This window comes from Macaca thibetana, chromosome 1 (assembly GCF_024542745.1).
Source record: "Macaca thibetana thibetana isolate TM-01 chromosome 1, ASM2454274v1, whole genome shotgun sequence".
NCBI classification, from domain to species: Eukaryota; Metazoa; Chordata; class Mammalia; order Primates; family Cercopithecidae; genus Macaca; species Macaca thibetana.
In genome coordinates, this window is record NC_065578.1 from 139449563 (window position 1) to 139465483 (window position 15921).

The following is a 15921-nucleotide window of genomic DNA, read 5'->3' on the forward strand; positions in this document are numbered from 1 at the left end:
TGCACTAATTAGGTAGAGGTGTATCCACCCTGCTGCTGCTTTACCCCAGTTCTTCTGGGTTTTCAAGCTTGGCTAGCCATGAAGCATGTGCCAACAAGGCTCAATTCATCAAGTCTAGTGTATGCCTTGGTCCAAGGCTGCAGATTACTGGTCCGCCTGCCCTTGGCTCACAAAGTGCATGTTATTATTACGGAGGGAACAGACAAGCAAGTGAATGGTTTAGAGCAAATACGTCTTACTGATGCAGGACAGGTGAGCCCTCAAATTGGGGCTTAGCCTGGGAGGGTTCTTGGCTTCACCCAGGAAAAAATTCAAGGACCAGCCAGTGGTGTTAGACAGCAACTTTTATTGAAGTGGCAGGGTAGAGCAGCAGCAGAGGTCCTTGCAGAGCAGGGCTACCTCATAGCCAGTGAGCCCAGAGTAGCAGCTGACAGGCAGTTCCACACTCATACCAACTTTTAATTATATGCAAATTAAGGGGCAGATTATGCAGAAATTTCTAGAAAAAGAGTGTTAACATCTGGGTTGTCAGGTTGTTGCCATGGAAAGGGGCAGTAACTTCTGGATGTTGCCAAGGCAACAGTAAACTGATATGGCACACTGGTGGTTATGTCTTATGGAGAGGTGCTTTCACCTCTTCCCTGTTTCAGCTAGTGCTCCATTTGGTCCAGCCTCCTGCTAGGAGTTGAGTCTTACCTCCTACCTCACTAGTACCAGAAAATAATTAAAACCAAAGCTGAGTTAAGTCTGGGTGATGGTGGTTCCCATCAGAAATGCCCCATTTCTATGAGTGAGAGGTGACATACGCACACAATGGAGCTTTCTCCAGCAGCACCTCACAGTGCCCTCAATGTGTCACCCTGGATCCTGTGCTCTGCAAGTGCCAGGGGGCCTTCAGGACAACAGTTGTCAAACTTAGAATGTGCTTCTGAATCCCCTAGAATGCTTTTTAAAGCATAGATTTTTGGGCCCTGCTCCTGGAGTTTCTGATTCTTTCAGTCTAGGGTGGGGCCTGAGAATTTGCATTCTAACAAGTTACCCTGGGGTGCTGCTGTTGATCCTGACCCCACACTGACAGCCACCCTTAGTTAAGCCTGCCCAACCTCCATCCTGTCACTTTGAGCTGTGCTATGTCATGGGCAGATGTGGGGACCAGGGACCTTGTGGCACCTGCTTACTTGGGGTTCCTGGTAGGACAGAGTCTTACCTAGATCTTGCCTCAGTGTTCTTCAATCCCCACTCTGGCCTCCCAAATAGGACTTCTCTAACCTGCTCCACCCTGGATTCTTGCTGGAATTCAGTTTGCCCCCTTCCCAACCCAAGCCAAATTAGAGTAGCTTCCCTACTTCAACTCTCCTGAGTGTTTTCTCCTGCCAGTGCCCTGTCTCCTCCCTTTGCTACCATCAGGTATGGCAAGAATGACCTTTAACTCATGACGTGTAGGCCTTGGTCACGTCCTCACTGGCCACACCGCCAGCATTCTCCTGCCCAGAGTGTAAGCATTTTTAGGGAGAATCTCAAGCACTGTGGGCACCCTAGTGGCCGGGTCAGTGAGGACTTCCTGGGGGCTCTATGTGGAGTCCTGGCTAGGGTAGTGGGGGCAGGTGGCCTGCTTCCTTCTTTGCTTAGCAGATCTGTAATCCAAAGAGGGTCTGATGACCACGAGTGAACACTGTCCACTCTGGGGTGGACATTTCAGCTCCAGGTCACACAGAAGTTATAGCCCTTGCAGCGTATCAGCACCTGGCCTCTGTCACAGGCATCTTGATGAAGATTGATCGTAAAGACGCAGTGCTATGGGGAGGCTTAATTACAGCAATAATAATGTTGGCACCTGTGTTTTGGAAGCACTCTGCAGACACTAATTAGCCTGTGTCATGCACCAACAGCCTCCCACCTCCCCGCAACAAATAAGTGGGTCCTGGAGAGCATCATCGCCTGTTGAGGAGAGTCGAGGCCCTGGGGAGGCTGGGGGGACTCCGGATTAGGCCTAGCTGTGGCTGCCCCCTCTGCCTGTCTCTTTTAGAGCTGCCTCCCTGGGCTCCCAGACTGACCATCGTAGTCTCTTTGCAGAGCAGTTTTCCCAGATAGTCAAAGGTGAGCAAGTTTTTGTGGCAGCTTTTGCTTGAGGACTAGGATTTAAGCTCTTTTCTCCAGCCTTGGGCCTATACTGGGAAGGTCAATGCCACACTCCCAGAGACAGCTGCAGAATAAAAGAGTCTATTGGATTAGAGAGGAAAAATATCCAGACAGAAGCTGAGCGCACACTAGAGATCCTGCTACTCAACCTTCGTTTAACTGGGGAGGCCCACAGGTCAAGGTCACAAAGGCAAGATCAATGCCTCAAACAGGGCCTGGCACCCAGAAGGCACTCAAAATACACTTGATGATTGACATACAGTGAGTTCACAACAGAATCCGTGGCCTCCTGATTCTTAGTGCAATGGTAAAAATCAATAATTCCTAAATCAGCACGATAAAGCTGAACTCTTGGGCTCTCATCTTCCAGGATTTAGCAATAAATTGACTCTGCCTGTTGTTTTGTGCAGCTGGAGAGCCACACGGATGCACATGTGGGCCGGGATTTCTTCCTGGACTACCAGCCCTTGGCGCGCACCAGCACCTATGTCAACCTGCGGGAGGTCTCTGGCCGGGCCCTGCTGCCCCCTGGGGAGTACCTGGTGGTGCCATCCACGTTTGAGCCCTTCAAAGACGGCGAGTTCTGCTTGAGAGTGTTCTCGGAGAAGAAGGCCCAGGCCCTGTGCGTCTCCTTCCCTCCGTGGTGGGGAACAGTTGTCTGTGGGCCCACAAAGAGAAGTGGCCCCATGCAGGTGCAGGACCCACCCCAGTTTCCAGTACATATTCCCAGAAAAAAGCTCTAAGAAACTACAAGGCCAAAGGACCCTTCGCTGGGTGTCCCACTCCTACCCCTCCACCTTGCTCTATAGGTCAAGGAGAGAAAGGGAACCAGGAGACCAGCAGCGGCCTGGACTGGGGCTTCCACCCCTGCAGAAGGAGCATGTGAGGCCCTGAGAGCGGGACCTGGACCGGAGAACCCCCTCCTCCCCTCACATACACCCCCCATATACACACCACACATACACACATACACACCACATGCCACACACATACACACCATGTACCACACACATACACACCACACACATACACGCCACACAAACATGCACCACATACCACACACATACATCACACACACACTACACACCACATACATACACAACACACACACTCCACTCACACACACCATGTATGTACACACCACACACATGCACTACATACATACACACCACATGCCACATATACACACCACAAACACATACACAACGTGCACATTCTCCACTCACACACATACACCACACACATGCTCCACTCACACACACCATGTATACACCACACACATATACACATGACATGTACCACCTACACACATATACATACCACATACCACACTCATACTCCACTCACACGTAACATATACACCACACATATGCACACACACCACACATACATACCACACACACACCACACATACACAACACACACACACCAGGTATACACCACATGTACACACCATGTACATACAACATACCATGATACACATACACCATGTACACACACATACACACACTAACACCAGTCATACACTGCACACTATATACCACATACATTCCCCATACATAACTATACACATGCCATTTACACACACCATGACACACCATGCACACACATACACCACACACCACACACACATGAACATTATGTATTACATATCACACACATCACATACTACACAAACTATACACACTACACATACACACCACACATATACATCACACACACAACATGTATACCACACACACAGCAAACATACTATAAGCACATGCACACCACACATTACATATCACACACACCAAACACACCACACACCATACGTAGACACTGCACACATCACACATCATACAGTACACACACTGTACACCACTCACACACACCATGTACATACAGTGTACACGCCACACAATCACACAGCACACCCTCATACCACATACACACTATATACATATCATTCACACACACCACATACATACGATACACACACACACACACCCCACAGCACACACAACATCTATGCACCCCTGCAACGACTGTGAGCTTGCTGGCTCAGTCCCCAGAGGACATGTCAACATGGATCATCCTTCTGGGGAATTCTCTCCCTACCTTACCCCAGTTACCATTCTTGTCCCTGGGAGTGACCCATCAGGGTGAACACTCTGGAATCCTTGAAGGGCCAATTGCACTGGGAAGCTCTTGTCTCTGATGAAAAACTCTGGGTGGGGTGGAGGTTGAGGAGGTGAGGGAGACGAATCCTGGCTAAAGATTCTGTTTATGCAGTTTTTAGTAGGAAATGAAGTCTGGGGTGTGAGGCCAATCTCTCAGAAGGGCCAAAATCTTCCTCGAAGAAGCCAGCCATTAGCTGTACTTTCTGTACTCATGTTAGGTTTATTTCTTTCCTTGTATTTCAGAGAAATTGGGGATGTGGTAGCTGGAAACCCACATGAGGTATGCAATCTTTTTGTATGCCAAACTCTGACACTGTTGCATAGCAGTCATTCCAGGTTTCTTATTGATTTCTCAGAATTCTTTATGTATTAAGGATGGTAACTTCTTATTAGTTAGGGCCACAACATTTTCTAGTCCCTGTCTCTTCCTGATGAAGATGAGACAGAAGTAACCCTGGAACCCAGGCTTTGTAATATATCCCTATCCCCTGGGGGAGGTCTTAGCGTCGTCTTCCACGTTTGATAAGCAGGACCCACAGATAGAGCACCCACTGTGCCTAAGCTGTGCTGTGAAGGATAGAGAAATCCGCGGGAGAACAGATCCAGTGTCCTGCTCTTGGATTGACCTCCAGTCTTTTGGAGGACAAATGATGAAAATATACACAAAAGATGAAGAAAAGAACACACCAGAAAACCCATCTAAACTTAAGGACGTGTAGTCTGAGGGGTGCTGGGGGAGTGCCTAGTCTGGGAAAGCCCCATGGAGGAGATAGTTCTGAGCCGACTTTGGAGGAAGAAATATGTAGGGTTTGCGGTGTGGGTTCACCACCTGACTCCCTTTATCCCTCACTGTGTCTCAATGTACTGTCCTTGCCCTCAGATGGTGGTGTGCCGGGTGATGGGTATGTTGGGTGCTGCTGCTCCCTGAGAGCCATGCTGTGTCTGTGGCCAGTGGGCCTGGGGTGGGGCAGGACCACCTACATGGGGGCACAGGCCCAGCTTGCACCCCTCCGTCCAACACTGACGTGTCTCTGGCTGCAGATGCCACACGGAGTGCTCCCAGCTGCTGGGCTTGGCATCTTCGGCTGAATGGGGGTGAGGGCAGATATATTCTGTGATTTGACATGTGTCAAATTTACAGGCTCCTGTTTCTGCCGATGCATGAGATGGTGCCAAATAAGGATCCATCTTGCCCTGGGGGTTTTTACTGTGAGTTTATCAGATAGAAAATGCATGTCCCATGTCTGTTTTTTCCTTTTTTTTTTTTGAAGGTTTTTTTTTTTATTATTATACTTTAAGTTCTAGGGTACATGTGCACAATGTGCAGTTTTGTTACATATGTATACATGTGCCGTGTTGGTGTGCTGCACCCATTAACTCGTCATTTACATTAGGTATATCTCCTAATGCTATCCCTCCCTCCACCTCCCTCCCCACAATAGGCCCCGGTATGTAATGTTCCCCTTCCTGTGTCCAAATGATCTCATTGTTCAATTCCCACCTATGAGTGAGAACATGCGGTATTTGGTTTTCTGTTCTTGCAATAGTTTGCTGAGAATGATGGTTTCCAGCTGCATCCATGTCCCTACAAAGGACACGAACTCATCCTTTTTTATGGCTGCATAGTATTCCATGGTGTATATATACCACATTTTCTTAATCCAATCTGTCACTGATGGACATTTGGGTTGATTCCAAAGTCTTTGCTATTGTGAATAGTGCCGCAATAAACATACGTGTGCATGTGCAAAGGATGTTATAATCCTTTGGGTATATCCCCAGTAATGGGATGGCTGGGTCAAATGGTATTTCTAGTTCTAGATCCTTGAGGAATCGCCACACTGTTTTCCACAATGGTTGAACTAGTTTACAGTCCCACCAACAGTGTAAAAGTGTTCCCATTTCTCCACATCCTCTCCAGCACCTGTTGTTTCCTGATTTTTTAATGATCGCCATTCTAACTGGTGTGAGATGGTATCTCATTGTGGTTTTGATTTGCATTTCTCTGATGGGGAGTGATTCCAGTGAGTTTCTGAACTGGTGTGACTGCTTCCCTGCACACTGTAGTTCAGCCAGTGGTCAAAAGCGGCCCCTGCCTCGAGTCGGTGGCAATACCTGGCACCAGAGGCCTTTTCTGTGCTTGTGACTCTTGGTGATCTGAGCTGGGCAGAATTTTCCCTCCTACCCCTCGCCTCAGTTGCTGATGCCAGCTCAGCCTTCTCACTGCTCCCAGGAGGACTTATCGCTCACAGTGGTATCTCTTTCTATGGGTCCCAGGCATATTAGAAAGGCTGCCGTTTGCCAGTGTAGAGTATGGAGCTGAGCTTGAATTCAGGTGCTAAGAATTATTCTCCCTCCTATTTTGTGTGGGAAGGGCAGGGTTCTGCTAAATCAACTTTAACTGATTCTAAGCCCCCCTTGCACCAGGTTGGCAGGAGTTCAATCTTAGTCATTACTGGGACTTCCCATCTCCACCTCCTATGGTATTGGGGTTTTCTAAAGCCCCCAAGCAACAGGAAGTCTCTTCTGGTCCTGGGTCCATACTGGTTAAGCCTGTGGTCAGCTCACAGGTTCCTTTATGACTGACAGCTCTTGGGCTTCTGTGCTCAGCATGGGGCCTAGAATCTTTGGTGAACTGGGAGTCCTCAGGCCAATGGTCCAGCCTCCCCTGCTGAGGTACCAGGACATGGTTATGGAGCCATTCAAGGGTTCCCATATCCTCAAGATCCTGCAAACTTCAACATCTTCTTGGTCTCAGGGAAACTCTGCTTTTTCTCTTTAGGGCACCACTGTGCTGTGACACTCTCTCTCTCTCTCTCTCTCACACACACACACACACACACACACACACACACACACACACTCCAGAATACACAGATAATGTCCTCAGGGGACTCAGGACTTAACAGGAGACAGGAAGGGCTATTGCCTTCAGGAACTTCTGTTTTACTCCCTGCAGAAATCTTCAAGTCACGAACAGTTGGACATTTGAAGAGCAGAATCACCTGCTTTGAATGAGGGAAGGAAAAATTACACGGTGAACAAACAGACTCTTGGAATTTGGCCATGTTCACTTTGAGCAGGGTTGTAAAGATATTCCCAACATGTGATATAATGAATAACAAGAAAATAATTCCTTGCTTTTGCCATGCTTCCATACCATTTGCAAAGCATTTTCATATAGATCGTATCAGGGAAATAGAAAATTCCACTATAATAAGTTCCTTGAGAACAAAACTATGCCTTGTTCACCATTGCATTCAGATGCAGGTTCTGAACAGTTCCCAACATGTGCCAGGTGTTCAGTAAATCTTTTTTTGAATGAACAAATTGTGAAGAACCACAGTTGCAACCATGTACACACGTTTCCCTCATTCCCAGTGTCCAAAAATTCCCTCGTGTCCAATGATAGCCAATAGTGACGGGGTGCCTGCTCTGCGCCTGTGTGTGTCCATATCCGTATACTGTTTTGTTGTTGGTTTTTTATATGCAACTTTATGCTTTTCCCCCAGAATAATAGAATATTACTCCATGTCCAGAATTTATGGACATCTCACAAGATTTTGGTATACTGTATTACATGAATGATATAATGTTGTTTTATCCCCTACAAAACCACTTTAAAATCATAGATGTGTGATGAGATACGATGTGTTTATCATGTTTTCTTCTAAAAATCTAGATGTATTTTTGGATTAGCACATCTTCTATGTAAAACAGTATGGTAGACGTTAATATCCTCATTCTACACGTGAGGAAACAGCCGCAGAGAGGCTGAGAGTAGTCAGATGCAGAGAGCATCTTCTGTGATGATCATTCCAGAGGGTGGTGGAGAAACGCATAGGCTGGAGTTTAATCCTGGCTTCACTGTTTGCTAGCTGTGTGATCTTGGCCTGTTACATAACATTTAAAATGAAGTAACATTTAAAATTCCAGTTTATCCATTGGTGAAGTGTGGACCGTAATGAGACGAACCTCACAGGACAGTCATGAATATTAAATGAAATAATCCATGCAAAGTACCTGACAGGTAGTAAGTACTCAACAAAGACAAGTATTATCACTACAGTGGTTATCCTTATGAGTACAGCATCATCAAGCTATATTGGGCCTTTTGTACTCATCTTAGTGATAGTTTTGGAAGAAATTGACCCGGCTTTCTAGAAATTTCATGTCATCTGGGAAGCTGTCACTTTTCCATTCTGTCTTGTGGTGACAGCTGGGCATTGTTCTATTTTGGGCAGAGCCCATTGTCACATCAGAAAGTCTCTGGACAGAAGCATTTAGATATTGCTTTGTAATTTCCAAAGGACTTTGACTCACATTAGCTCTCATTTGATTCCCAAAATGGCCCCATGAAAATGGTCAGGTTAAGTCAATATTAGAGTAGAGGCCATGGATGTTCAGAGCCCTGAGATAGTGTCCAGTAAGGGGCCAATCTGCTATTAAAACTCCTGGGTTCTAGTTCTGCTCTTTCTACTAGGCCATGTTCTCAACTACTTTTGAAATCATGTTGCTCTTTGTGAATCTGATGAAAGCTAAGAAAAATTTTTTTTTCTGAGACAAGGTCTCACTCTGTCACCCAGGCTGGAGTGTAGTGGTACAGTCTTGGCTCACTGTGGCCTCAGCCTCCTGAGCTCAAGCGACCCTCCTACCTCAGACCCCCAAGTAGGTGGGACTACAAGTGTGCGCCACTACACCCAGCTAATTTTTGAATTTTTTGTAGAAATGGGGTTTCACCGTGTTGCCCAGGCTAGTCTCAAACTCCTGGGCTCACGTGACCTGCCTGCCTCAGCCTCCCAAAGCATTAGGATTTCAGGCGTGAGCCACCGTGCCCAGCCAAAAATGCGTTTAAATATGACCCCAAGTTTTCACGCAATTTCTGGAGTTCAGACTCCTTGGAAAATTATCAGTGATTCCCTTAGGAGTCCACAGATTCACACCAAGATTTTCTGGTGTCGGTGTCATTTTCTGAAAGTAGTTCAGGTGGTAACCGGAATTCAGAAATTCTGGGTTGGTGGGGCTCACTTCCCCAAGTCACTTAGAGAGAAAACTGCTAGGCCCCAGCGCTGCCTCCCTGCTCATCCCTGCTGGAATGTAAGCTCCCGGGGGCCGGAACCTTGGCTGTCTCTTGGTTTACCACCATGTGCCCCCACTTAGCCCAAAGCCTGGCACACAGTAGGTACATCATAGATACTAATGGATGAAGGAATGAATTTTAAATCTTTGTCTTTCATTCTCCTTGACGATTCCCATTTTAACTTTGCAAATGTCCTTCTTTTTAGCCACATCCCAGTGAGGTGGATCAGGAAGACAGCCAGTTCAAGAGCCTGTTTGAGAAGCTGGCAGAGAAGGTGAGTGGAGGGCAAACACGGCTTCCCAGGTGGGCAGGAGAATATTCAGGAATGTTCGGGTCACTTCAATCTTTACTCCCGGAGATCTCTAGGAGTAAAAAGGGTGAGACTCAGATCTCAGGGGTCCCCAGCTTCTGTGTCTATCACCATCCTGTCTTAAGATCGAGGACCTTTCCTACATTGCTTGGGAATTGGTACTGAGGCCACTTTTCTTGCTGCATTGACTGATTCTTAAGAAAATAGAAAAGCCAGATCTCCAGGTCCTGCCAAATGCTTTCTGTTTGCAAATTGGCCCTGTCAGACTGGGGCCTCTGAATAAAAAGCTGAGACGGCAAAACCTCTCCAAATCGATACGCTTCAGAGTGGGGATTGCCCAGTCGAAGTGGAAGCCAGCTCAGCTAACCTGGCTTGGGATTAGTGTGCAGGACTAGCCCTGTTCCCTGTCACTGTCTTGCAGCCCTACCTGCCCTCTGGGAGACCAGCAGCCTGAGGAATCCAAGCTTTGCCTGACATGAATGTAACTTGGGCACTTGGAGCAGAGAAAAAAGAACCCCCAATCCTTCTCCCCCGCACTGCCTTGCATTCACTTTGGTAGCAGCCCGGTGGGGGCCATAAGTCAAAGCATAGCCAGGACTTGAAATGTCAAAACCGGCCCCATAAATACAGCGAATGTGTTGCTCTTTGGAGGATAATAAGTGTGAAAAGGACCCTGAAGAGAAAAAAACAATGGTCTCCACCGCCCCCCCCAGGGAAGCTCAGGGTGACTTTCTTGACTTAAGGATAAAATAGAAGAAAAGACATCAGAATCCCTCGCAGGAAATAAAACCTGGGAACAGTTTCTTTGCATAGCCATTGAATAAAACCCTTGCAAAGATAAGCCAATTTATGTTTTAGATGGATTTATAGGCCAGTATTTTTGCTAACAAAACCTTGTTTCCTTAGTTGCCAAGGGGTCATATTTTATTAAGAACATCAAGAATGATGAAAGGAAAAGCTCATATTTGCCTAGTTCTTCATGCACCTTATCTTACTTTTCTCTCTGGCTGCATGGGGCAGTATTGGTCACTCTCCTTGCTCTGCTTTTAAAGTGACCTGCACAGAGAGGTTAAGGAGCTGGCTGAAGAACAAGGCCTCATGAGAAATGGGGTCAAGGTCCAAATGTAGACTCTCGACATCCCATTTCTTTCCTGGCAGGCTAACGGGGGTGGTCTTCTAACCCCAGAGGCTTTTTAAAGGGGCCTCAGGTCTTTTTTTTTGAGACGGACTCTTGCTCTGTGACCCAGGCTGGAGTGCAGTGGTGTGATCTCAGCTCACTGCAACCTCTGCCTCCCGGGTTCAAGTGATTCTCCTGCCTCAGCCTTCCAAGTAGCTAATGCCAGCCACCACGCCTGGATACTTTTTGCATTTTTAGTAGAGACAGCGTTTTGCCATGTTGGCCAGGCTGGTCTCGAACTCCTGAGCTCAGGTGATACACCCACCCTGGCCTCCCAAAGTGCTGGGATTACAGATGTGAGCCACCGTGCCCGGCCCAGGTCCTCAGGCCTTATTATTGGGACTGACCACTCTGTGCTGGGGTGAGGCCAATTGTCTTCAGAGGATACACTGCTTTGTGCAGCTCTCGCCTCTCTCATTTCCAGTAGAATTGCCAGGGTCTGGCTAGTGGAGGATGGGAAGATGGAAAGTGACTGGGCTAAAGTCACATGATGAATAAGGGACTGGGTTCAGACTGGGACCCAAACATCAGCCCAGCACCCTTTCTCTGCATTTCATTGGTCATCCTGCCTGAGATCTGTCCTCCGTCTGAGAGTTAAGGGATGACTCTTCCCTCTGACTCAGTGTTTATCCCAGATGCACACAGAATATCCTATTCTCTCAATCTCTGTCCCCGCTTTGAGATGGGCTACTGTGTGAAATACCAATTCCTGTAGGTGCAGTGGGGAAAGCTGGCACTTTGGGGTGAACCAACCTTAGGTTTCCAAGTCCAGCTCTGCCTCTTGGTAGCTACAAACCACAAGCAATTACATCACATGAAAATGACAAATGATGTTGTATGTATACAGTGCTCAGCAGTTTACAAAATCGTGACTTCCTTAACTCGAAAATGGCTGTGGAACTGTTATGAGGATTTAAGGATCTTCCACACTGGCTCTGGCACATCTGGTTCAATCCTATCACTGCTGTTCCTGTTACTTTATCCCTGTTCAAGAGAGCCCTGTGAAAGGCAGCAGCGCCCTGGCATGGCAGTCTTCTGCCACACTGCATACCACACTCGTGGCACTAACACACCTCTGGCCAGGCTCCTGGGGTCCCCAAAAGAAGAGGAGAATTTGAGTTTTTTTTTTTTTTTTTTTTTTTTTGAGACGGAGTCTAGCTCTGTCGCCCAGGCTGGAGTGCAGTGGCCGGATCTCAGCTCACTGCAAGCTCCGCCTCCCGGGTTCACGCCATTCTCCTGCCTCAGCCTCCCGGTAGCTGGGACTACAGGCGCCCGCCACCTCGCCCGGCTAGTTTTTTGTATTTTTTTTAGTAGAGACGGGGTTTCACCGTGTTAGCGAGGATGGTCTCGATCTCCTGACCTCGTGATCTGCCCGTCTCGGCCTCCCAAAGTGCTGGGATTACAGGCTTGAGCCACCGCGCCCGGCCGAGAATTTGAGTTTTTATAGATGTCACCTGCTTTTAAAATCACAGGGTTGGCCGGGCACGGTTGCTCATGCCTGTAATCCCAGCACTTTGGGAAGCCGAGGCAGGCGGATCATGATGCCGATGAGTTTGACAACATCCTGGCCAACATGGTGAAACTCTTGTCTCTACTAAAAATACAAAAATTAGCCAGGCGTGGTGGCATGCATCTGTAGTCCCAGCTACTTAGGAGGCTGAGGCAGGAGAATCGCTTGAGCCTGGGAGGTGGAGGTTGCAGTGAGCAGAGATCGCACCACTACACTCCAGCCTGGGTGACAGAGCAAGACTGTCTCGAAAACAAAAACAAAACAAAAGTCACAGGGCCAGTGGACCCGGTGTCTGACTGTGAGGAAGCACTACATTAATTCACTGTCTTGAAACAACTTGTCAGGGCCTGACATGGTTTGCATTTGGGTTCCTCTTTCTAGGATTCTGAGATTACTGCCAATGCACTCAAGATGCTTTTGAATGAGGCATTTTCCAAACGTAAGTTCCTTCTTGGGGTCTTTCAGAAAATCTGTAGGAGATGCTGGGACAGGGTGAGGGAGGGGCAGGCAGGCATTGGGCTGGGAGCACCACAGATAGGAGAAAGGGCTTTGGTGTCTGACTCCAGGGTTCTGATTCAGTCCAGCAAGACAAGAGGGGAAGAAGGAGAGGCAGGAGACGGGGAGACGAAGGTGGAGTTGAAGGCTGGGCTGGCGCTGGCGACCAGCCAGCCCCTGTGGGAACAAAGCTCCATAGTGTCAAATGAAATTGCAGGCTGAGTCCCAGGAGAAAAAGAGCTGGGCTGGGATTGACTTAAGTGAAATTTTTTCACAAAATTAATAACTTGGATATTGTGGAAACCTCTGCAGATGAAAGATCCAGTTCTGTAGCGCATCTTGGGGGAAGGAGGAAGGAGGGATGATTCTGACTCTCCTAGACTGTCCTCAGTTCCCCATCTTTAGATTTTTGCAAGCTTCAGAGCTGTCAGAGGGTCAAACTGCACTCAGGAGGGAAGATTTGCATCTCCCCTCTGAGCCCCAGCCCATAGAAGGCCACAGGGAGTTGGTTTCTCTCTGAGTCCAGGGATGGGCCAGGTTAGGTGTTCCAGTGACTGATGGGCTCTCATTCACTCACTGCAGCAGGACTGGGCTTGAGAATTCAGGAAGCAGAGGCTTGGCCCAGGAAGCAAGTCATACCCTTCACAGGGACGAACCCAGGGCTGAGCAGATGGATCCCCAGAGCTCAGAGCACAGGCCCATCTCCTCTCCAAACCACTCTTGCTCCTGCAGTTGTGGAACGGTGGAGAGAAAGACAGGGGGTTGCTGGGTCTTTGGCACCTGTCTTGGTTCCCAGGTATATGGAAGGTGAGGGTGGAGGCCAGGGATGGCTGGAGCTCCAGTGACATGCTTGCAATTTAGTAAGGAAGGGCAGCAGCTGTCATTGAGTGGCTGTATGTTGTGATTAAAAGCTCAGGCTGTGGAGATGGCTGGCCTGCATTTAACTCCTAGCTTTGCTCCCTACTGGTTGTGACCTTGAGCAAATCACATAATCGCTCTGGGACTCAGTTTCCTCATCTATAAAATGGGTATAATGATAGCATCTACCACATGGAGTTATTTTGAAGAGTAGCTGTGCAGTGCTTATAACAATACCTAGCCATATAAAGTTAGTTGTTTTATTAAGAACTTATCATATATCAAGCCTGGGCTAAAACTTCACTTCTATTATCTCAATTAATACCCAACCAGTCTTTGGGGCAATTATGGTTATTGTTACTGTTATGATTATTCCCATTTGATGGAGGAGGAAATTAAAGCACAAAGATATTAATTTGCTGAAGTCTGTGGCTTGTGGGGAGCCAAGCCAAGGTTCAGATGCTGTACTTGGATGCTGGTGCTTGTGTGTCCTATCTCCCAGGGCACCAGGAGGCTCAGGCATATCTGCCCACAAGCCTGCCGTGACGCTCTCCTCATTTGGCAGAGACCAAGTTTGACTCCACACTCTTGGATGGTATCTTTGGGGGTCTTCTACCTTGGAGGTTCTTTCCCTCACCTTCAAATGATCCAATTCCCACCCTCCTTTTCTATTTAAATCTTTAGGAACAGACATAACATTCGATGGATTCAACATCAACACTTGCAGAGAAATGATCAGTCTGTTGGATGTATCCTTTAAATGTTGCATTATTTTTTTACTTTCGTCCTGTTTTTAAAGACTCCTCCACCTTTTCCAGCTAGAAGGAAGGGAAGGGTAAAAAATGAGAAGGGGAACGAGCAGGCATGGAGCATATGTCAGGGATTGTACTTGAAGCCTCAAAGGAAAAATGTATCATATCATGGATGTGCCTCAAAAAGCTTGAGATTATCTCCGTTTCACAGGTGAAGAAACCGAGGTGTGCAGTGTTTAGGTGACTTATTTAAAATCATGTAATCTGGAGGTAGCAAGCATGGGGCATTTGCGTACCTCCTCCCTCCACACTCTGTTCATCTCTTCATCTTCCTCCTCTCCTTCATTTCCACCCATCCCCACCCCCACCCTCTACTGCTCCCTGCTTCCTGAGCTATCCACATCACTATCTGATCTTTGCTTCAGAATGTTAACATGGCTTGTGGACAGCCACTACTGATAGTTTAGAATTATCACACAAGATAAAACCTATTTGTTCTCCCTGATCTAATTTAACCCTCACTTGATATTGAAGTATGATGTGTTAGGCTGTTCTGGCTGCTATAACAGGAGACCATAAACTGGGTGGCTTATAAACAACAGAAATTTATTTCTTACTGTTCTGGAGGCTGCGAAGTCCAAGATCAAGGTGCTGGTAGATTTTGTGGTGGATGAGGGCCGGTTTCCTAGTTCATAGATGGCATATTCTTGCTATAACTTCACATGGCAGAAGGCGTGAGGGAGTTTCCTGGTGTTTGTTTTATAAGGGCACTAATTTCATTTCTGAGGGTTCTACCCTCATGACCTAATTACCTCCCAAAGCCCCATCTCCTAATACCCTCACATGGGGATTGGGTTTCAGCATATGAATTTTGGGGGACAAAAACACTCAGTCTATAGCAAATGGGCAGTAGTTTTCGGGAGGAATGGAGAAGGTTAAGGCATTCTAGGTGGAACGAACCTTCTAGGTGTGAAGGCACAGAGGGTGAGTGGTGTAACATCACTTCCTTAGAGCTTTGCCTACAGTGGGTCCAGGTTGCCATTCGTCACAGTGCTGATGGTGAAGGTGATTTCTTTAAAAATTGAAGCCTTGGAGGGTCCTTCTCCGTTCCTTGGGGCCGCATCCATGACGAGCTCTGTTAATCCATGATGATCTTTACTGTGGGTTCTTTCGTTAACTGCGGGGGAGGAAGGATTTTCCTTTGCGTGGTTGTCATGCAGAGTGGTCCTGGATGACAGAGCGTGTGTGCCCACCTCTGCATGGCTGATCTGCCATGGAGGGCTGGTGCTATCTTTTGGCCTCTGAGCTTCAGGCTGCCACTCCCTGCAAAAGGCTGGGGCTCTTTAGCCCTCGTGTCTGTTCTCCATGCTTAACAATTTAATTTGTGGGCCACAAGGAACTGTTAAGTGTTGATTCACTTTACTGCAAATAGTTCCTT

At 47.5% G+C, this 15921-nt stretch overlaps 2 protein-coding genes across 2 annotated transcripts in view; one reads left to right on the forward strand and one right to left on the reverse strand.

Moving 5' to 3' along the window:
- The window catches only part of CNIH4 (cornichon family AMPA receptor auxiliary protein 4), a 728363-nt gene that overhangs the window by 607992 nt on the left and 104450 nt on the right, over positions 1 to 15921 (reverse strand). The gene's annotated exons all lie outside the window — the stretch shown is intronic.
- CAPN8 (calpain 8) overlaps positions 1 to 15921 on the forward strand; it is a 74497-nt gene that overhangs the window by 52326 nt on the left and 6250 nt on the right. The window contains exons 12-16 of the mRNA XM_050760711.1: positions 2550 to 2761; positions 4545 to 4581; positions 9587 to 9655; positions 12760 to 12817; positions 14416 to 14480. Of these exons, the coding sequence (XP_050616668.1) occupies positions 2550 to 2761; positions 4545 to 4581; positions 9587 to 9655; positions 12760 to 12817; positions 14416 to 14480 (441 nt within the window). The remainder of the gene's footprint in view (positions 1 to 2549; positions 2762 to 4544; positions 4582 to 9586; positions 9656 to 12759; positions 12818 to 14415; positions 14481 to 15921) is intronic.